Source organism: Jaculus jaculus, chromosome X (genome assembly GCF_020740685.1).
Source record: "Jaculus jaculus isolate mJacJac1 chromosome X, mJacJac1.mat.Y.cur, whole genome shotgun sequence".
In the NCBI taxonomy this organism is placed as follows: Eukaryota; Metazoa; Chordata; class Mammalia; order Rodentia; family Dipodidae; genus Jaculus; species Jaculus jaculus.
The window spans coordinates 47,169,031-47,192,845 of NC_059125.1; the positions used below are offsets into that span (position 1 = coordinate 47,169,031).

At 41.5% G+C, this 23,815-nt stretch overlaps 1 protein-coding gene across 2 annotated transcripts in view; it reads right to left on the reverse strand.

Annotated features, from left to right (window-relative positions):
* Positions 1-7,248, reverse strand: part of Dipk2b (divergent protein kinase domain 2B) — a 43,015-nt gene extending 35,767 nt beyond the window's left edge. The window contains exon 1 of one of the 2 annotated variants that reach the window (XM_004665777.2): positions 6,945-7,248. In XM_004665777.2, the coding sequence (XP_004665834.1) occupies positions 6,945-7,180 (236 nt within the window). In that variant the 5' untranslated portion in view covers positions 7,181-7,248. Of the gene's footprint in view, positions 1-3,885; positions 3,995-6,944 lie in introns of those variants that run through there. The other variant, XM_045140438.1, reaches the window with a different exon arrangement.
* Between the last annotated feature and the right edge of the window lie 16,567 nt (positions 7,249-23,815).

Sequence of the window (23,815 nt, forward strand, 5' to 3'; positions counted from 1 at the left end):
GGAACTAAGGATTTCCAATAGTTGGCTCTTTTAGAGAATAATACTATCACACACTTAGGAAGCACTTATGCATACCAGTCACTTTGCTACTTTTCTTGGGTATTAATTCATTTAATCCTTTATTTCTCTGTAGTACTGGAGATCAAACCCAGGGCCTCACACATGTTAGACAAGTACTTTGCACTGAGCTATACACCCAGGACATTCTCCTTATAATAAACCTGTAAGATTGGTAACTTTTTTTGAGTGTAGTATGTGTGGCGTGGAATGTGTATGTGGTATGCTGTGTGTGTGGTGTATGGACACATGAGTGAAAATGTGTGTGCCCTGTGGGGGTTAAAGGGCAACATTGAATGCTCCCTCTATCACTCATCTGTGTGTATTCTTGAGATGGAGTCTCTTACTGAACCTAGACCTGTCGTTTTTCTTTTTTTTTTTTTCTTTTTTTTTTGGTCAGACTGGCTGACCAGGAAGCCCATCAATTCTCTGATTTCCAATCTCTATTCTCAACAGGACTAGAGTTAGAGTTAGAGGCATGTGTGGTCATGCCCATCTGTTTACCTTGGTGCTGGCGAATGGAACTCAGGGTAAACCAGGCCCTTTCAGGCCCTTGTGCTTGTGTGGCAAGCACCCTATCTGACAAGCCAGCTTCTGATACCATTATTAAAAAAAAACTATTTTATTGATAATGTTTATACATGTACATGATGCACTTTGATCATAATCCTCTCCCATTACTTTCTTTTGTTCCCCTGATATTATTACTAATTTTGCAGGTGAGGACCCTGAGACACAGAGTGGCTACATCACTTGCCCAAGGTCACTTGATGAGGAATTGGAGACAGTGGCAGTCAAGGCTGCAGAGTGGGCAATCTTCACTTTGCCTTTGCTTATTCCTCTGTCATCCATTTTCCAAATTAGTTCGTAGCAGCTGATTGACAGCATTATTAGGAGTTTGAATTTACAAGACCTGAGAGTTTATGTTGTTCTTACCCCCAATCCCCAGTTTGCTTTGAGGATGAGAAAATTGAAAGCAGAATCTATGTGAGAGCTGAGGAATCATAGACAATTAGTGATGAAAAGAGGCAGATGTCCGGGCTCCTGTTGAATCAAGTAGTGGAGTTGGGAGAGAGATTTCCTGTCCTTTGGACAAGATCATTGGCTATTTTATAAACTAATTTTTTTTTAATTTTTGTTCATTTTTATTTATTTATTTGAGAGTGACAGACAGAGAGAGAAAGGCAGATAGAGAGAGAGAGAGAGAGAGAGAATGGGCACACCAGGGCCTCCAGCCACTGCAAACGAACTCCAGATGCGTGCGCCCCCTGGTGCGTCTGGCTAAAGTGGGTCCTGGGGAATCAAGCCTTGAACCGGGGTCCTTAGGCTTCGTAGACAAGCGCTTAACCACTAAGCCATCTCTCCAGCCCTAAACTAATTTTTATTGGAAACCTTAAAATATGAACTATTGTAAATTGGCCATATTCCCTCTTCTCCACCCTTATTCCAATGAGGGTCCTTCTCAGTGGGGGTATCTGTAATCACTGTGGGCTCATGAATGCATCAGTCAGTTCCTGTGGGGAGGATAATGCCTTCGAATACACCTTCCCCTTATATTCTTTCTTCTTTTGCATTGTCCTTTTTTTTTTCTGTTGCCACTTTCTCTGGAGGCTTTGCTAAGATGACAGCATTAGTTGGTAAGTGATCTCTAGGTTCAGTGATGGATCAAGACATTACATAATGACTATATGAGACAAATAGGTTCTTCCTATTTAAAATGGTAATATACTTAATGCTTCAAATGGAAAACATGTATATTTTACAATATTGATCTCCTACTTTACCTAATAGAATAATGTCAGTGAGAAAATGGGCAATAGTTTTTCTCTACTAAAATGATAATATCCTGGAATTTGGAAATGTACAATACAGGTAATTCTCTAGTCTTCCTTCTGACCTGAGAGCATGGGCATGACTGAGGTGAGGCTGGCCAAGTTTCTCCTGTGTTAAAAGTGGACGAGAGGCTGAACAGTTGGCACAGTGGATAGAGGCACTTGCTTTACAAAGCCTGCTGGCCTGGGTTCAATTCCAAGCCACCCATGTAAAGCTGGACAGGCTTTACTTTGTAGCAGCAAGAGACCTTGGTGCACATGCACTTGTGGATGCACACACACAAATACACACAATTAAATAAATCTAATTTTTTAAAAGATGGACTAGTAAGATCATACTTTTCCAGAGCTGGAAGGAAATATTAAGGTGAGTAGGGCAGTATATGTGTGTGGGAACAGCACCAGAATTAGAATGAAATTCCCTCTGCCATGGCACATACACATGCCTTCTCAAATACTTCTTAACTCTCTTGTCTACTCATTCCCTAGCTCTGCACACAAACCCTAATAAGATCTATTATCTTTCTGGAGCTCTCAGGATAATCATACTCCTGGGTGCAGTCTACAATGATCCTACTGGACCCATCAATTGAAGAAATAACTGTATGTAAAACACAAGGACAGAGAGCCTACAATAGTGTTAGCTGTTATTCTGCACTTTGTTAATCCAGATGTTGCTATTCTCCTTATAAGGTTGCTTTGATTTTACCAAACTACGTTTTACCCTTGTATAGAATCACATTCTTTTGTGCCTTCCTAAATATTTCTAAAATGCTGTCACCAAATACCCCTTACCCCCATGTACACAATACAGTTGAAGCAGATCCTGGTAGATCCTCCTAGTTGGTATGATCATTCGGGGTTTCACATTTAGGTATGTCTTCAGTAGGAATAGTGCCAATCAGGCCTACCTAATTTCCTAGTTTCCCTCAGCTTTATCTTCTCAGGATATAAAAGTCAACATGAAGTGCATGGGAAAATTGGCAAGGAAACATTTAAATTTTCAATGGCTACTAGTTAAGTATGAGAAGTCCCTGGTGTATCACTAGCATCCTCACAAAGAAAGACAGAAGAAGGAAAAGTATGTTCATTTGTCAGTTGTGGGTCTTTAGCATACCCAATCAGCTGGAGAAGCCCATTTGTTGTTTGCATTCTAGCACTTTCCAGTCCTTGGTGAGGATCAGGCTGGGGTGCACAGCAGGCCAGGTGAGATCATTGTAACCAAACTTCTCCAAGCCTGAGGTGGGCCTGGCCCATGGGAAGCATTTTCGAAAGTGGAGAAATACTTGGAAAGAAGGCCAACAGGAAGAAGATGAGCGAACATGCCATTAGAAAGAAGCAAAGGGACTGCGGCATGCAGATCCACAGTAGAGCATGTGCTGAGTATGCCCAAGGCCCTAGGTTCCATCCACGGCACTAAAAAAGAAAGAAAAATGGAGGCAAAAGATGTGAACTTGCAGATAATTTAGCAAAAAAGAAGCAAGTGGCTGATAAACCTAAAAAAGAATATTCAACTTGGAAGAAATAGAAACTAAAAAATTAGTATTAACCTTTAATCAACATCAATTTATAGTATTAATATTGACATATTATATATGCAAATAATACCATATATAATCATGTTCAATATTAATAGATCTATAATATATGATATACAAGTAATGATTTTCTTTAGTATATTGTCTGATAGGTTAGTATATTATTAGTATTGATACTAAGAATTTTTTAAAATATTCATTTTATTTAATTTGAGTGTAAGTGAGAAAGTGAGGCAGATAGAAAAGATTGGCCTCATCAGGAACTCAGGCCACTGAAAATGAACTCCAAATGCATGCACCACCTTATGCATCCGGTTTACGGGAGATACTTGGGATTCGAACCTGGATCCTTAGACTTCACAGGCAAGTGCCTTAACTACTAAACCATCTCTCCAGCCCAATAATACCAAGTATTTTTGAGTGTGAAAAAATTAAGCTCTGTAGATAGAAGAACTTACTTGAATATATATGTATTGCTTTTTTGATCCAAATATTCCATTGTTTGGAGCTTGTCCCAGGGAATTCATCATGGATGTGCACAAAATCTCACCGTGGTGATTTTCAATACATCACAGTTTGCAATATTCAAAAGTGAAAAAAAATCTTACTTGTCTCACAGTAATGGATTAGTTGTTTGATATAATTGAATACCACAAATTCATTAAAAATTGTGGAGATTATTTAATTATGAAGAAAGGTGTGCTCCATATACTGTTAAGTAAAAGTTCTTTGAAGAGTATATAACATGTTTGTATTTTTGTTGAAAATATTTTTTAAGGTTGAGAAAAAAAATGTGGCATCAATGTACAACCTATTGCTCTAAGGGCTGGTCTCTTGCGAAGGAATTACGTGTATTTTTTTTTTTTCTTAGTCAACATGTCCTGGAAACTATACTAAACAGCTATAATGTTTATAATAAGAAAAAGTATTTGTCAAGGGGCAAGAAGGACGATAAGGGTGTCCACATCCTCAGACTCTCTCTCTCTTTCTGCCTCTGGGGCTGAAGATTAACGTTTTCAGCATGGAGAGCTGCAACCCTAAACCTACTTTGTTTGATGTTTTCTTGTGTGTGTGTGTGTCTGCTATCCTAAGGGAGAGAAAGCAATATCCTGTGCTCTAATGAACATACCTGGTGAGAAAAGCATCGTGTGTTACCATGGAAGGAGGACTGGATCCTAGAGCTCTTGTTCAGTTGAACCCTCAATCCTTCCCCCATCAAAGCTTAAACTACATTCATGCTCTCACTGCCACTTTCTCTGAGGGGTCAGTATTGCATCATTAAGTTCTTGGTCCTCCACATCCCATTACCTAGGTGAGAAACTGAATTTACAGTTAGTTGTCCTCTTGACTTTATTTCCTTTCATATTGACGTGTCCCAACAAAATGGCCACATGGTTGACTGGATTATATATTGGTTTTGCCCTAATTTGTCCCCAGTGACCTTTCTTCTAGATTATGAACTGGTCTCAGTCTCTGAGTGTAGCCCCAGTCCCCCACCCATCCTGCCTACTGCTTTCCATGTGAAACACAGGGTGTCTCTTCCCCTTCCAGCTTAATTCCCCTGCTAGTACCTGCAATAGCGCTATCTCATCCACGGCTTCTTTAACTTTGCAAAAATGCCTTTAAAAGAGGCTTAGGAGAGAGAGAGCTATTTAGTTCAGTGCTATAGCTCTTGTCTAGCATGGGAAATATACTGGGTTCCATTTCCAGCAACACGCACACGAGAGGGAGAGGGAGAGAGAGAGAGAGAGGGAGAGAGAGAGGGAGAGGGAGAGGGAGAGGGAGGGGGAGAGGGAGAGGGAGAGGGAGAGGGAGAGGGAGAGGGAGAGGGAGAGAGAGGGAGAGAGAGAGACTAATTAATATGAAAAGTCTGCACAAACTCCTTAAAATCTATGATTTTTGAAAATAGTTTAGTATTTTCTGTGGTTTACATATAGCATGAAGTTTTATTCAGCCATAAAGAAGAACAAAATTTATGTCATTTGCAGGAAAATGGGTAGAACTGGAAATCATCCTGTTAAGTAAGATAAGTCAGACTCAGAAAGACAAATATCCCAAGCTTCCTCTCATATGTGGGATCTAGTTTTTTTTTTTTTTTTAATATAAAAGACACGAAAATAGAAGGGGGATTATTTGGGAAGAGGAAGGGCATTGAGAGGAGAGAGGACAAGAGAGTTACAGGGTGAACTACATTAAAGTATACAATACACATGTTTGCAAATGTCATAAGGAAATATTTTATACAATGAATATATGGTGATAATAAACAAAAGTAGAAGTTCAACATTTTTGATTGGCAATTTCTTGTAAGTAATTTAGTTGCATAAGCAAAGATGTCTTTGTTAATAGAGATTGGTAATAAAATCATCTCTTATCCTGATGTGGGGCTTTAAACATGTGAATGTAGACCTTTAAACATACAATTAAAGTTGCTTATTATCCAAAAGAGCCATTGCTTATGCTTTCGCTTTGGTCACCGAACCTTACAAGCAGGAGGCAGTGTCTTGGGGGAAGGTGAAGGACAGAGGGTGTAGGACAAGCTCTGGCACTGAGGAGGCTGGAAACCACTGGGCCACAGGTCAAGGTCTCAAGCTCTTGAGGCAGCACTCAAAGTTCCCTGCCCATGGATCCTTCCAGCCTCCTCCTCCACCTTGCCTTCACATATACCCAGTCCTCCAGGCACTTGGCTCATGTCCCTCCTCACACCACTGCCCTTTTTAAGTGGCTTCTTCTGTCTAACCCCTTCCCCTTCCATGAAACTTCTGTTCATCCTATAAAGCCTTGCTCAGAATTCCTTCTCCTACCCCGAGAAGCCCTTTTCTGGTCCTTATCTGGACTCAGTGTCCTTTACACTAGCCTGCACTAAACCAGCATCACAATATTATTTGTAACACTGCTCCCTCCTAATCTCCTGGAGTGTGAGGACCAGAGTGATAGGGGCTAACCTTTACTGCTTCCAGAAAGAAAAGCTTGGCACTAATTAAAGCTCCTTGGCTCTGGGTTGATAGGCTTAAATTCCAGACTTGGATGCCATTCTTTGGTGAGAAGCCGTGTGTACTAAACTCTGATTTTCCTGAGCAGTATCATACAACAGAAAATTGGTCCTCATTCGCAGTATCTTGGGAGTCAGTCCTGCTATATCTGCCTGCTGTCTGAATAATGGATAACAACTACCAATACTCTGCCATATAGCAGTTTTCTATACATTTTTATTCCACCCACTATGAGAAATGAACTAGGAAATCTCAACAGCCCCAGGCTACTCCATTTGTAGAAAAGAAAGTTTCCACTTGCCATTTCAAAAGGAAGCTTTCAATTTAGCATTTTGGGTGGGAATTTGGCTTCAGCCCTTGCCCTCCTACCCACTCCAAAGCCAAGCTATTACTACTATCATTAAATGGCTTCATTTCAGCTCCCACCCAGAAATTACACGTTGCTTCATTTTCAACAGACGACTAGATGTCTTCACATGTAGGGAACCTCATTCTGCCCCTCAGTTATTTGACCAGATTCTGACCTTATTTCTTCTTTAAAGAACTTCTTGCAAATGGATGTCCCGATGCAGGCATTGCATTTATCAAGACCGAGGAAAGTCCTTCCCAAACTGTAGCTGGTTCTGACCCGGGGCACCAAAGATGGAGGAGGAGAAGCTGGCGAGGAGAAAGTACAGCTCAGGGCTGAAACCCACAGCAGCAGCATGGTGGGCCAGGCCAGGGGGAGGGCAGCAGCCTCAGCCCGGGCTTGGGGCTCCATCCTGGGCTCTGAGCTGCAGCTCCAGACAGCAGCTGTCCACTCAGAGCTACACAGAGGCTGGCCCTGGCCAGAAAGGAAGCTGTCAGAGGCAGCTGGCTTCAGGGTGCTGACCTTATCCCACCCTTCAGAGGTCCATCCCACTCTTCAGAGGTTTCTGTCTAAGGATGCTAATGAGCTAGGGCCTAACGAGGCTGGGCAGGAGGTGAGGAAATCATGGAGGATGCTGATAACGCATTTCCAGAGTCATTCTTCCTCTGCCTGGGACAGTTCCCTTAGTCTGGGGAGGGGCTCACTGGTAGATTTCGGGAAGGACAATGGCCCCAGCTGCCCAGTGTGGTCCTTTGACAAACACAGGATGTCCCAGCTGGGCAGGAAAGGTCCATGCAGGATGTGTGTCCGACCTAGGTTCCACCTGGGAGTTTCAAAGAATCCTGAAGGCCTCCGCCCTTCGCTGTTTTCATACTGGTTACATCTGTCCCTATAGATTACACACACACACACACACACACACACACACACCCAACGCACGCACGCGCATGCACACGCACGTGTGCACACACACACGCACACGCAGGCACACACACCAACTTCCCCCCCTCTGCATTGAATAATCTGTTCCGTGGCTTAACGAGCCATACATCTCCCACATTTACTTCGTATACAGTGAAACAACTAAACGTTAGTTTTCTGGCCATTAAGTGGCACATTTAATGCTGATTCGAAAGCGTTTTGCTTTTTAGGGAATAGAAAGTCCCAGTTCCGGCTGTTTTCTCTCATTGATCTGAGAACAAGAGAAGGGAAAGAACTGGTGTCTCCGTGGCTTGATGAGAGGAGCATGAGAAAGAGCCCCTGCCTGCACTCTGCTGGGTTCTTCCTTTTCCCCAGGCCTGAAAGCCCTTCTTCTTTTTTTAACCATCCTGCCTCATTTCTCAGCAGCTGGCCTGGCTGAGGAGGACGGAACTGCCTGGGATTGGCTTCCTCTGGCTAGGAAGATGAGGTTCACAGCACGGAGTAGATGGCAGTGCTGATGTGGGAGTAGTTTGTGAGGACCAAATCAGGGGAGGCAGGTGTCCTGACTGTGCAAGAGTTGGGAGTAGCTTGCTTGACCACTGTGCACAGACAGCTGGGGCTGGGAGAGGGTAAAAGGAAGGTGAGAGGGGAAGGGAATGGCTGCAGGAGAAGTGGCAAGCTTGGACAAATATTGATGGGAAGAGCAGGGTAACAGCAGTTCTCTGATGATTAAAAAATACATATTAGCTATCTTTGTGTCGTTGGCAAAATGTCTGGTTGCCTTTGCTATTTATTGTCGATTTCAGAGATTTCTAACAATATATAGTAGATCTCAAGCCTTTGGTGGATATGTGGTGACACAGTTTGAATCTAGAATGTCCTCCAAAGGCCCATATGGTAAAGATTTGGTCTCTAGCCTGTGGTGCTATTAGAAAGCAGTGGAAACTTTTAGAGATGGGATCTAGTTAGAAGGACTTCAGTTCTTTGAGGGCACTGCCCTTGAAGGGGATGTGGGGCCACGATATCCTCTCTTTTGCTTCCTCATGGAGGTTTTCTTCTACCCTGTGCTCCTCACCAGAGGCCCCATCGAGCTGACTGCCCATAAATGAATTATCCAAAGCGTTGCAGCAAAATAAACCCTTTCCTCTTGGTAACTTGTTCAGTTGTAGTTTGTTTATGAAGGTAAAGAGCCAGAATTACCCCAGTTTAATGGATTCCCAATTCAGTTTTGTTTGTTTGCTTGTTAAGTATAAGAACTTTGTTGAGTCATAGGTCCTAAAGATTTTCTCCTGTGCTCTCTTATAAAAGTTTCATATTTTGTATTTAAATTTATGATCCATTTTGAGTAAATTTTTCGACCAGGTCCGAGGTTCATATTTTTGCTGGTGGATGGCTAATTGTTCCAGAATTGTTGCAGTTATTGTCTCATTGCTGGGACACTTGGCCAGAAGAAGCTTAGGGGAGAAAAGGGTTTATTTCAGGCTTACGGATTCCAGGTGAAGCTTCATCATGGTGGAAGAACCTGGCTCACTCCCACATCCATCCATAGCATGGAGAGGACAAAACTAACTATTGCAGGGAAGATGCAAGCATACATATTCACTCCAAATAGTCCAAAGATTGCAAACCAAAATACGATTACACCAACTGCACAATGAGTTTATTGGGATCACTTACAGAGCATGAAGAAGGGTTGTTTATAGGAATGTGGAATCCCCAAAGCAGCCAGCCACTTTGGTGGGGCTTCCTGTGTCAAGATTACTCCTTGGAATCTCTTCCCTCAGCCTCAGGATAAGGGCTTACTTACAGAGCATGATACCCCAAAGCTACATTTCATTGGGGATCACTATATCAGGATCAGCCCCAAGGATGCTCTTTTCTCAGCCTAGAGATGAAGGCTTACTTACAGAGCATGGAGACTCCAAAGAAATCACCTTAGATGGAGCTCATTGATCTTTTGCCCTCTATATACTCTATTTCCCCCTGAGGCCACAAGACCTCGTGCATTCTTGTATACAACTGGCGCAGGGTGTACCTGAATCTCAACCGGGGGTGTGATGACTCTTCCTATACCTTCTCTGTGAGTTGATTCAACTGCTTTTAATAGAGCTGGCAATAGTTGTTTACACCTTTAAATGCAAAGAAAATTTGCCATTAAAACACCAACACAGCAAGCACAAGCTGGCTCTGGACACACCTAGTTTGGCTAGACTTAAGATCTGCCCCCAGTGACACACCTCTTCCAGCAGGGATCCACATGCTAAGACTAAGTAGGAATGTTAATAGTAATAAAAAATACCTCAGGCTATGGAGGAAAATACATTTACATTCAAACCACCACAAGGGCCAACAATGTACAAGAGTTTTTTCCACTTATCTTTCAACAGTGGTTATTTTTTTCTTTTTAAAAAATGTTAAAATTTATTTATTTGCAAGGAGAGAGAGAGAGAGAGGGAAAGGAGACAGACAGAGAGAGAATGGACACATCAGGGTCTATAGCCACTCCAAGTGAACTCCAGATGCAAGTGCCCCTTGTACATCTGGCTTTTGTGGGACCTGAGGAATCAAACCTAGCTCCTTTGGCTTCGCAGGCAAATGCCTTAACTGCTAAGCCATCTCTCCATCCCCTTTTTTTCAATCAATCAGTTAATTAGAACATGTGGGGTGGGGTATCAGGGACAATGGAGGGTCACTTGCTGCTGCAAATGAACATCAGATGCTTGTGCCACTTTTTGCATTTGGCTTAAATGGATGGCTTAGGACCTGAGAGTGAAGAATCCTAACCACTAGACCACCAGGGAACTTATGACTTGGGAATTGAACCTGAGTCCACAGGCATTGCAAGTAAGTGTCTTTAGCAACTGAGCCAATTTCCAAGTCCCCTCTTTTAAATTTTTGCTTATTCATACATCTTTAATTTTGATTATCACTCCTCCTACCTCCTCTCTCCATCTCAGCCTTGACCTCACTTAGATCATTTTACCCTGTCTTCTTCCCCTCTACTTCCTATCTACTATACTCTCTCCTTGAGATCTGCCCTCTCCTTTCTCCCCCATGGCCCCTTTCTACCCTCTTGGTATCTACAACTGACTTTTCCTTCAATTCACATACAAGTCTAAGCATTTGAAGCTAATATCCATGTGTGTGAGAGAGAGAGAATATGTGACATTTGACTTTCTGAGCCTGTGTAGTGTTAGGTATAGTAAGCATGAAAAATTAACCTTCGTCTCTTATCATTAACAAAAGGCTGGAATGTTAGATCGGGACAAAATGGAGTCACCAAACACAGTAGGAAGGCAACAGACATAAGGAAGTGGGTCATCCACATTCCTCAAGAAACTTGCCCACCCATTATCCCTTCTTTGCCTAACAATGCCCCCAGGTCTTGGTTTCCCTTATCTCTCAGGTCACCTTGTCAATGTTCTGGAATCACACCCTAGCTATTTGAAATGGCTAATGTAAAGAACAAAGGAGTTATTTTCCCTTCCTCACCATTCCCCAACTGACGAGCTCTATACAGCCCACTATCTGGAGTTTCAGGATGGCTATTTTCCACTCTTGAGAGTCAGTCCTGGAAGCTCATGTTTTTCCCAAATAAAGGTTCCATCTTTGCCTCAGAGTGGTCTCTGTGGGCTTGATCATTCCCAAACCTTACATGTAGTAGACAGTTTCACATTATTGAGATGAACATCCAACCAAACACAGTTATATGGGAGAAAGGGACTTATTTCAGATTACAGAACAAGGGGAAGTTCCATCAATGGCAGAAGAAGCTGTTTCCTTTTCATAAACCCAAAGACAAAAAAAAGCAGCAAGCACAAACCTGCAGCAAGCAGGACTTCAGAGCTCAGAACTCTTTGCATACCTTTGGTCTGGAATTTAAATCCACCCCAGTGACAGGCCCTTTTGCAGCACCCCCCCCCCCATAGCAGGAGTCTGCCTGCTAGGAGCAGAAGCTGCAAACTCAGGATTTTATTTTTATTTACTTATTTGAGAGAGAGAGAGAGAGAGAGAGAGAGAGAGAGAGAGAGAGAGAGAGGGAGAGAGAATGGGCATGCCAGGGCCTCCAGCTACTTCAAATGAAAACCAGATGCAAGTGCCACCTTGTGTCTCTGGCTTATGTGAATCCTAGGGAATTGAGCCTAGGTCCTTTGATTTTGTAGGCATGTGCCTTAATTATGAAGCCATCTATCCAACTCCTGAAAACTCAGTTTTAATAAAACACCAAAGTCTTTGGAGCCATATGTTCAAACTGCCACAGCCTGAGTCACCTCACTTACTATAATCTTTTTCAGATCTATTTCCCTGCAAATTTCAAAATTTCATTTTTTTTCTATATTTCAGCTGAATAAAACTCCACTGTGGCACTAGAGAGATGGCTTAGTAGTTATGGCATGTACCTGTAAAGCCTAACAACCCAGGTAAGAGTCTTCAGTACCCACATCAGCCAGATATACATTGTGGCACATGCATCTGCAGGTCATTTGCAGTAGCAAGAGGTCCTGGTGTGCCCATATTCTATATCTCCCTCCTTCTCTGTGTCCCTCTCTGTCTGCATCTCTCTTCTTGCAAAACAAAAAATAAATACATAGAAACTTTTCTAAAAACTTCACTGTGTAAATATAATATATCTTCATTATCCATTCATCAGTTGATGGACATCTAAGCTGGATCCATTTCCTAGCTATTATTACTAGAGTAGCAATAAACATAGATGAAAAAGTATCTCTGTAGTAATGTGTATATGATTTAGTGTATATGCCAATGAATGGTGTGGTGTTTTGAATAAAATAGACGGCCCCCAATATATTCAGTTGTTTGTTTGTAGTTTGCATCTGTAGCCACCTGGCTGGAGGCAGTGTCACTGGGTGATCTTAAGGTGTGATGGTGGGTTTCAGATTTCAATCTAAAGATATGCAAAGTGTGCCTAGCTGGAGTTCCTGAAGTGTGCTGTGGCTTTTGACTTTTTGGCTTGTAGTTCTCTCTCTCTCTGCTTGGTCCTATGAAGGCAGACCAGCTTCTTCTGCCATTTATGGAACTTCCCCTGGATCTGTAAGCTTCAATAAATATCCTTTCCTCCGTAACTGTGCCTGGTCTGGAAGTTCATCTCAGTGAACCTGAATGTGTCTCTACACAACTTGGTACCAGGAGTGGGGTGATATGAACCTGACCATGTGGATATTGATCTTTTGGAACCTTTATTTTGGAGGAATAGGCATAGACTTGGTGCTTGCAACTGAAGATGTCTTCTGGAGTGGTAAGCCAAGTTTTATGGACTATTCTGATGTGAGTCTGAGAATGGTAAGTGCAGACAGGATTGAACTTTGACACTTGGCTTATGAGCTTTCTAAGAGAAAGGAAAGACTGCAGAGGACTTTGTTGGAACTGGGCTAGTGGCATAAGGGCTGGCTGCATCCTGCTGCCCAGGCCCAGAGAGTTTGATCAAGGTTAAATTTGTAATGGACTGATGTGCTTGGATAGACATATTGGGCTGAAAGATTTTAGATTTTAAGCTGGAAAACCTCAAGCAAGTTAAAATTACAGGCACTGAGACTGGTTTTAGGTTACTGAATCTGCTATTTTCAAACACATTAGCAATCTTAAAGGAAGATGGTCCAGTTGCTTTAGCATGGAAAAGATGCCTGAGGAAAGACTATCATAGAAATGCAAACACTGTTGGAAAGAGTTGACTGGAGAAGGAACCTGCTTTTTAAGGCTGTGATTTGTTTTGTCCCTGAATTAAGAATATGGCTGTGTCCTGTACACCTGGTATTGGTTTCAGAAGCATGGAAAATGTGAGGAGTGGTTGTGAATTGCACATGCTTCCAGGAGCTGCCACTGAGATGTGGCATGAGGTAAGGCCTGATGCCCTGATAGGCTTAAAGAGCCTTTGGAAAATGTGAGGAGTGGTCATGAATTGCACACGGTTCCAGGAGCTGCTGCTGAGATGCAGCATGAGGCAGGGCATGATGCCCTGATAGGCTGAAAGAGCCTTTGGAAAATGTGAGGAGTGGTCATGAATTGCACACGGTTCCAGGAGCTGCTGCTGAGATGCAGCATGAGGCAAGCCATGATGCCCTGATAGGCTGACAGAGCCTTTGGAAGATGGACTGTGGTTTGCATGAAGACCTCAAGATGTTTTGGATATACCAGGACTACGCAAGGGCTACCATTGAGCACACTGTTGGCCTGAGATGGAAGTATTCCCTGGCTACTCTGCACAGCTGGAGGGGCAGAATTGGAAAATCTGGAGCCTGTCAGTCTCTGGTTGTATTGAACTTGAACTGCAGAAATTTGATGTTTGTTTGATGGTGGTTGAGTTTGCATTGTTTTAGTCTCTCCTTGCTATGCCTTATACCAGTTGAAAATGTTTACTCTGTGCTTTTATATGTCAGAAATGTTTAACTTGTTTGATCTTACAGATCTTAATATCTTAAATTGGTCAAGACTGTGGGGACCTTTGAAATTGAACTGAGTATAATTTACAATGTGTAATGGTTATAAATCTATTGGGGGCCAGGGGCAGAATGTGGTGGTTTGAATAGAATAGATGACTCCTAATATATTCAGTTGTTTGTTTGTAATTTGCATCTGTAGCCACCTGGCTGGAGGTAGTGTCAGTGGGTGATCTTAAGGTGTGGTGGTGGGTTTCAGATTTCAATCTAAAGATATGCAAAGTGTGCCTAGCTGGAGTTCCTGGAGTGTGCTGTGGCTTTTGGCTTTTTGGCTTGTACTTCTCTCTCTCTGCTTGGACCTGTGAAGGCAGGCCAGTTTCTTCTGCCATTATGGAACTTCCCCTGGATCTGTAAGCTTCAATAAATATCCCTTCCTCCATAACAGTGTCTGGTCTGAAAGTTCATCTCAGTGAACCTGAATCTGTCTGCTACAAATGGTATATCTGGATCATGTGGTAAATCTATTTTTAGCTGTTTTAGCAACCCCATACTGAATTCCACAATGTTGGCACCCTCTTTAATCTTTGTTGTTTAGAACCTAAGTTTTTTTTTGGGGGGGGGGTTGTGGTCAGGTCTCACTGTGGCCCAGACTGACCTGGAAGTAACTATGTAGTTTCAGGGTGGCCTTGAATTCACAGTGATCCTCCTACCTCTCCCTCCTGAGTGCTGGTATTAAAGGTGTGCATCACCATGCCCAGCTTAAATTTTACTGGGTACTTTAGTATGGGAACATATTGCAAATTGGTCATATTCCCATTGGGCTATACTTTTATGTCCACTCCCCAACCCTTATTACTATGAGGGCCATTCTTAGTGGGGTAGTCACAGTGGGGTTACATCATTCAGTTTCTGTGGGGAAGATAATGTCTCCACAGTATACCTTTCCCCATGTGTCTCTTGCATTCTTTATGCTCCCTATTTCACAAGGTTACCTGAGTCTTGGAGGGTATGTTAGAAATCTCCTTTAGTGCTGAGCTCTTGGAAGCCTCTTAGTTTTTGCTTTGATCATTCTTGAGTCTCCTCAGCATCTACTTCCATCATCATGGAAAAGGTTCTCAGGCTACCCCTGAAATAGCACTCATATATAATCTATCGTTTTCTCTGTAGAAGTTCCTGGGCTTTTGCTGGTGTGACAGAGAATACTCATTTTATGATAGGCACTAGGCTTTCTCTTCAAATCATTGTGATGGGTTCTGGGTCTACCTGGAATTTGCCACCATCTGTGAAAAGCAAGTTCCCTAACTGAGAGTGAGAGAAACATGGATCAGAGGGGACAAACATATACAATTAGAAGAACTTTATGGGTATAACCTCTCTACTTAGCCAGAGAACTGTCATGACCTACTTCTGGTATTGGGATTCACGTACAATACTTTATGGTGTTAGGGCAAAACTTTCTCCACCCAAGCAGGGTACTTATGACCAAACACACACTCTCTCTCTCTGAGTTGGTAAGAAGTAAGTTTAGTTAGTAAGAAGTAAGTTAGTAAGAAGTAAGTTTCTATAATACTAACCCTTGCCATCTTTAGTTTTGTGAGTCCCACTTCCCCTCTGTCCCTTATGCATGTCTCCCCAAGACCCTTCTACCTCCTGTATTGTCCCTTCACTTGCATGTTTATTATGTCATCTTCTAATCCCTCCCTCCTCCTCTTTTCAAGCCTAATTCTATCTTCCTAACCAGTATTACTGATGCTTACTATAACTTATAAACAAATCAAACTATTCCATGTTAGGATCCACGTATGAGAGAGAACATGTAGCATTTGTCTTCCTGAGGCTGGGTAAACTCACTTGGTATAATTTTTTCCAGGTCCTTTCATTTTTCTGTGAATTTCATTTTTCCTTACTGCTGAAAAGAATTCCATTGCGTATATGTTCCATATCTTAATTATCCATTTATCAGTTGATGACATCTAAGCCTATTCCATTTCCTAGCTCTTGTGAATAGAGTAGCAACAAACATAGCTGAGCGAGTATCTCTATAGTAAACTGTCAAGTCTTTAGAATATATGCCCAGGAGTGGCATAGCTGGGTCAAATGGTAGATCTATTTTTAGATTTTTAAAGAACACTTCATATTGATTTCTAAAATGGATGCCCAAACTTACATTCCAACTAACATTGAATGAGTGCTCCCCTTTCCCCACACCCTCATCATCATTTGTTGTCATTAGATTTAAAAAAATTTTTTTTGGTTTATTTTTATTTATTTATTTGAGAGTGACACACACACACACACACACACACAGAGAGAGAGAGAGAGAGAGAGAGAGAGAGAGAGAGAGAGACAGACAGAGAGAGAGAGACAGAGAGAGAATGGGCATGCCAGGGCCTCCAGCCACTGAAAACGAACTCCAGATGCGTGCGCCCCCTTGTGCATCTGGCTAACATGAGTCCTGGGGAATCAAGCCTCCAACCAGGGTCCTTAGGCTTCACAGGCAAGCGCTTAACTGCTAAGCCATCTCTCCAGCCCATCATTTGATCTTTTAATGATTGACATTCTGACTGGAGTGAGGTGGAATGTCAAGATAGTTTTAATTTTTATTCCCCTGATAGCTAAAGATGTTGTATTTTTTTTTTTAGATGTTTATTGGCCATTTGTATTTCTTCCTTTGGTAATTCTTTAGTTCCCTGCATTTTTGGAGTGGGTTGATTTTCTTATTGCTTAGTTTTTTAAGTTCTTAGTATAATCTAGATATTAAACTTCTGTCAGATGTATTGCTGGGGAAGATTTTCTTCCATTCTGCAAGTTGTCTATTGACTCTGATGATAGTTTGCTTAGCTATACAGTATCTTTTTAATTTCATGAGATTGCAATGCTTGGGTGTTTATCATCCCCTGGCTATTGAATTTATATTCAGATAGTCTTTCCCAATGCCTACATCTTGGACTGTCCTCCTGTCTAGTCAGTTCACAGTTTCAGGTCTATTATTGAGGCATTTATCCATTTGGAGTTAATTTCTGTGCTGTATGAGTAAAGAGGATCTAGATTCATTCTTCTTTATGCAGTTATTAAGTTTCTTCAGCACCATTTGTTAATAATACTGTCTTTTCTCCAGTGTGATTTTGGTCTCTTTTCAAAGATCAAGAGGCCATAGTTATTAGAAGTTTTATCTGGAACCTCTATTTTATTCCACTGACCCATTGTGTCTGTTTTTGTGCCCACCTACAGATTTAAACTGGGGTCTTTTATAGGCTCTTAATGGGGACTGAGCTAGCTAGTTCTGAAGCCAAGTTTCTATGTCTGATTGGGGGCTGAGCTAGTCAGCCACAATTCTAGGTTCAGGGTTATTCCTCCCAGGAATCTTAATTGAGGATAGGGGAACTTCTTTCCAGGAAGGGACCCAGGTTTAGTTGAAGGAAAAATAGATCTAGGGAACTCATTTACCCTTTTATTTCTTTTTCTTATCTTATTGTACAAGTTAAGACTTCAAGTGTTGTGGCAGACAGCTTCAGGTTCAGTGAGATAAACTTCCAGACCAGGCAAAGTTATGAAGGAAAGGATTTATTGATGCTTATAGATCCAGGGAAAGTTCCATAATGGCAGAAGAGGAGCCAACCAGAGAGAGAGAGAGAGAAGCCACAGAAGCCAAACGCCATATAGCACATTTCAGGAACTCCTGCTAGGCACACTTTGCATGTCTTTAGATTGGAATCTCAAACCCACCACCACACCTTAGGGCTGGACTGTAAGTCACTGGACCCAGTAACACCACCTCCAGCCAGGTGGCTGCAGATCCAAACTAGAAGCTAATAAAACACGGAATATATTGGGGGCCATATATTCAAGCTACCACAATTCCACCCCTGGCTCCCAACAGATTAAAAAACTCATCACACATTATAAATTGTATTCAGTCCAATTTCAGTGGTCCCCACAGTCTTTACCAACTTAAGATAGTGAGTCCTGGAAAATCAAATAAGTTATGTACATTCAATATATAAAGGCACAGAGTAAACATTTTCAACTGGTATAAGGCATGGCAAGGAGAAACTAGAACAATGCAAATTCAACAACTATTAAACAAACATCAAATTTCTGCAGTTCAAATCCAATATAACCAGAGACTGACAGTCTGCAGGTTTTCCAATTCCACCCTTCCAGCTGGGCAGAGTAGCTAGGGAACACTTCCATCTCAGGCCCACAGTGCACTACATGGTAGCCCTTGCATAGTGTTGGTATATCCAAAAAATCTTTGGATCTTCATATATACCATGGTTCATCTTCCAAAGGCTCTTTCAGCCGATCATGGCATCACACCCTGCCTCATGCCCCATCTAAGCAGAGGCTTCTGGAACCGTGTGCAATTCATAACACCTACATATATTTTTCATGCTTCTAAAACTAATACCAGGTGTGAAGGATACAGCTATATTCTTAATTCAGAGATGAAATAAATTGTAACCATGAAAAGCAGGTTCCTTTACTCAACTCTTTTCCAAAAGAGTTTGCATTTCCATAATAGTCTTTCCTCAGGCATCCTCTCCATTGTTTTAATGTAAAGCGCTTGGGCCATCTTCCTTAAGATTGCTAACGTGTTGACAATAGCAGCTTCAGTAACCTAAAACCAGCCTCAGTGCTTGTAATTTTGACTTGCTTGTGGTTTTCCAACTTAAAATCTTAAAACTTTCATTCCAATATCTTTGGCCAAGTACATTCAAGTCCATTACAAACTTAACCTTGATCAAAGTCAGTGGGCCTCAGCAGCAGAATGTAGCCAGCACTTATGCCAGTAGCCCAGTTCCAACAAGTCTTCTGCAGTCTTTCCTTCCCCTTAGAAAGCTCATAATCCAAGCCTTGATGTTCAATATTGTCTGCACATAGCATTCTCAAACTCTCATCAGAAAACTTGGCTTACAGCTCCAGAAGGCATCTTCAGTTGTAAGCACCAAGTCCATGCCCATTGCTCCAACACAAAAGGTTCAAAAGACCAAAATACACATGGTCATGTTCCTCTCAGCCCACTCTTTGGTGCCAACTTCTGTGGCATACAGCTTCAGGCTCACTGAGATGAACTTCCAGACCAGGCATAATTATGGAGGGAGGGATTTATTGAAGTTTACAGATCCAGGGTAAGTTCCATAATGGCAGAAGAAAGGCCAACCAGAGAGAGAGAAGCCACAAACCAAAAGCCAAAAGCCACACAGTACACTTCAGGGACTCCTGCTAGGCACACTTTGCATATCTTTAGATTGCGATCTCAAACCCACTACCATGCCTTAGGGCTGGACTGCAAGTCACTGGACCCAGTGACACCACCTCCAGCTAGGTGGCTGCAGATTCAAACTAGAAGCTAATAAAACACTGAATATATTGGGGGCCATATATTCAAACTACCACAAGTAGTTTCAAAGGCAAAATTAAAGCCAATAATTGAAAATCACATGTTAAATAGCAGTGGATAGAGTGTATACTCACCCCGTCTTCTTTTTCCAGATTGCAATGGGAATGCTTCAAGTTTTCATATGTACCTTAGGTCTGTTATATATAGCCTTTATTATGTTGAGCTAAAATCCCTCCATCCCTAGTTTCTTCAGTGTTTTTATCTTGAAGGGATGCTGTATTTTGTTGCAGACCTTTTCTGCATCTATTGAAATGATAATGCGATTTCTGTCCTTAGATCTATTTACATGATTTATTATGTTTATTGATTTTTGTATGATTCTTTTTTCCCACTTATCCTGTTCTAGTTTTGATTGGTTCTAACAGAAAGTATGTCCTCATGCCAAGTTCAAGTTTTCCTCTATGTGATTTTCAATTATTGGCTTTAATTTTGCCTTTGAAACTAAAACAAATAACTTCATTTGTTCTTTCACAGAAGCCTTCAAATAGGAGTAGGAAGGTAGCATGTAACTCATTTAAAATGTTATTATTATTTTAATTGACAACTTCCATAACTGTAAAGAATATCCCATGGTAATTCCCTCCCTCCCCCACTTTCCCTTTTGAAACTTCACTCTCCATCATTACCCTTTCCCCTCTCATTCAGTCTCTCTTTTATTTCTATGTAACTCTTACTCAAACTAAATATGTGCAGTTCTTTAAAAAATATTTTTTTATGTCATTGTATGGTGTGGTTTCAATGTAAAATTTCCTCCATTGTCTCAGGTGATTAAGTCTCACACTCAATCTGGTGTAGTTTAAATGAATGTCCCCCAACATATTGAAGATTTTATTATATTTTGTAATCTAGATTTGTAGCCACCTGGGTGGAGGAGGTGTCACTGGGTGGATCTTAGGGTACAGTCTTAAGGAGTGGTGGTGGATTTGTAATTTAAGTCTAAAGATATGTAAAGTGCCTGGAGTTCCTGAAGTGTGCTGTGTGGTGTGGCTTTTTTTCCCCCTGCTTGTGGCTTCTTTCTGTCTTTGAGCCAGGGATAGCAGGCCAGCTTCTTCTGCCATTATGGAACTTCTCCTGGATCTGTAAGCTTCAATAACTCCTTTCCTCTATAACTATACCTGGTCTGGAATTTCTTCTCAGTGATGTCAAGCTGTCTACTGCACAATCCCTTGCTGATGACAATGGGAGGAGGAGCCTTGCTGCAGGATGTGTGTCATTTGGGGCAGACCTTGGGGTGTTACGGACCAAGTCTTCATTTCCAGAGCTTGTTCACTATTGCTACTACCTCCTAGCTATTGTGGCAAGATGTGATACCAAGCCTCTGCTCTGTCATGCCATGGTAGAACTTCCCTTCTAGACTGTAAGCTATAAAAAACCCTTGCCTTCCATATGCTGCTGGCTTACGTGGGTACTGGGCAATTGAGACTTGGTTATTAGGCGTTGTAGGCAAGTGCATTAACTGCTAAACCATCTCTCCAACCCTTAAAATGATACTTTTAATTATCATACAGAATATCAAGTCTTCAGATGGCTTTTTAATTCATACTTAGTTTGGGTTAAGCCTCTACTCCTCTCTACTCCACTCTTCCTCTCCTCCATCCCTGTTCTCCCTTCTTGATTAATCCTCTTCTCCTCTACTTTCATATAACTTGTTCTGCCTCCTCCTCCAGATCCCTTCCTAGCTTTCCAACCTCTACAGACACTCACTACAACTTAAACATACAAATCTAAAAATTCAAAGGTAGGATATGCATATGAAATAGAACATGTGGTTCATCTTTATGGGTCTGGGTTACCTTATTCAGTATGAATAATTTGCTGTTTCTTCCTTCTTCCTGAAAATTACATATTTCTTTATAGTTGAATAGAATTCCAGTGTGTATTTGTACCATATGCTCATTATCCATTCTTTAGTTGATGGACATTTAGGCTTATTCCATTTCTTAACTATTGTGGGTAGAGCAGCAAGAAACATGGATGAGCAGGTATCTCTCTTGTAGGATATAGAGTCATTTGATTATATGCCTAGGAAATGGTATAGCTAGGTCAACTTTTTGGTTTTTTGAGAAATCACCACAAGGCTTTCCATAATGGCTGACTCAGTGTAAACTCCTATTGTGATGGTTTAAATCAGATGTCCCCCAAAACTCATGTGTTGTAAATGCTTGGTCCCCAGCTGATGATGGCATTTTGAAAGATGGAATCTTGCTGGAGGAGGTGTGTCACTTGGGGCAGGCCTTGTGTTATAGCCCAAGTCTTCCTTGTCAGAGTTAGCTTGCTCTTATCCTGATGGGCTTGCCTTTATAAGTGACTTGTTTTTTCTCTCTAACTTCTTCCAATATATTTTCTTTGGTTTGTGTGTTTAGTAGCTTAATTATAATACGGCATGGAAAGCTTCTTTCTAGGTTTTGTTCTAAAAGCTTCCTGTATCTATCTGCATTAGCATCTCCTCCACAATTTGGGGGAAATTTTCTTCTATGATTTTATTGAAAATGCCTACTATGCCTTTGTAGTAAAATTTTTCTCCTTCTACTAAACCCTGCATTCTTATGTTTGATCTTTTCATAGTGTCCTGAATATCTTGAAATTCCCATTCATACCTTCCTATTATCTTGTCTTTCTCTTTATTGGACTGTTTTAGATCTGCCACTTGTCTTTTTAAGATCTTCTGTTCTCTCCATCCAGTCTATTGGTGAAACTTTCTACAGAGTTTTTTATTTGACTTACTGTGCTTATCATTTGTAGTATTTCTGATTGGTTTCTCTTCAGTATTTCTGTTTCCTTACTCATATTTTTTATTGACCTCCTTATTTCATTAAGTTGGTTTCCTGTGTTTTCCTTTAGGAGTTTGTTTTCTATTTTGATTCATTTAATTTCTTCTTTGATTTCTTTGAATATAGTTATACTCATTATTTTATAATCTTTCTCAGGTATTTCATCTAAATCATTCTAATTGGAGGTAATTGTTGGTGGATTTATCATTTTTGGTCGAATTATGTTGTCTTGATTTTTTGTGTTTTCTGTATTATAATGTAGAGAGTTTTGCACGTTGTGTTAATTTGATGATTGGGTTTTCTAATTATCTGCAGCATTCTTAGATGTATAAATCTGACATTATATATCTTCAGGGTACTATCTTAACAGCAGAAGTGACCCAGGTGTTATGTTTGCATGCTATGCAAGTGTACTAGTAGGCCAGGTAGAGCAAAATATAGGCAAATTCTAAAATTCAACTGAATAATATACATATTCAATAAACCCAACATGGAGTATTTATGTAAGAGTGGGTATTAAAAGAAACAGATAATCTAACAAGGTCAAAGTCCCTAAGGGTGGGTGTTTCCTTACTCCCTTAATCTTGTCAATTAGGAGGCTGAGATTTCTGATCTGTAAAGGGTTCCAGGTCAGCCTGGGACTGAGTGAGACCCTGCTCCCACAAATGACAGAAGAAGAAGACAAAGGCAGTATAAATCAGGAAGCAACAAAGAACAAGTCCAAAAAACAGCTTATTTAACAACAGCAATACTGACCATCAGTCAGCTCTAACACATAACTTGTCCTGACATGTGAGGTGTGATTAGCACTTCCAATGCAGGCCTGTATACTAGGCTTTGTGGCAGGAACTGACCTGGTGTAAGCAGGCTCTGTTACCCTTTGCAATGGCTTTGGTCTCAGCTATGCTGTGTGTCTGCTTGGGTTCCTCTTTACTACACTGTAGGCTCAGCTGGACTGGCTGGGTTGGTGGGTCTGCTTCTCTGATTGCTTGTACTGTGTGCTGTGTAGCTGAGTTCCCTTCCCCCAGCTCTCCAGTGGTTTCTAGTGTTGGTAGTTGGGGGAGAGGAGGCTGTGAAGGGTGCCTGAAGTTGTGCCAGAGCTGTGTGGCTGGTCCCTGTGATCCTCTTCACGGCTTAGTAAATGGTACCTGCTCTCTTCTTCAGGTTTCTTGACTTTGTGAGGAGGCTGGTGTGAGTGGAAAACCCCTTCATCTGGCTTCTCTTGTGGCTCAAGCAGAGCCGGGCAGCCTTGGCTGCACAGACCAGCACTGCTACTGGAACTGCTTCTGCCTGATTCTGTAGTCTCTAGAAGCTCTGGGTCTCTCCTACTTCTCTGCTGAGGTTGATAATTTCTTATACACCTTCACTGTTTGATAGAAGATTTTATTTTGCGGCTTTCTGCTTATTTCTTCCCCAGGAGTGGTCACTACACTGCCATCTCACCTGGAAGTCCCTATTCCTTTTTCTTATCTCTGTCGAATGCTCATCAGGGAGAAGTGGGTTTCTTAAGCGCCTCCTCTATCCATAACAGAATGGTGTCTGACCCTATTATATG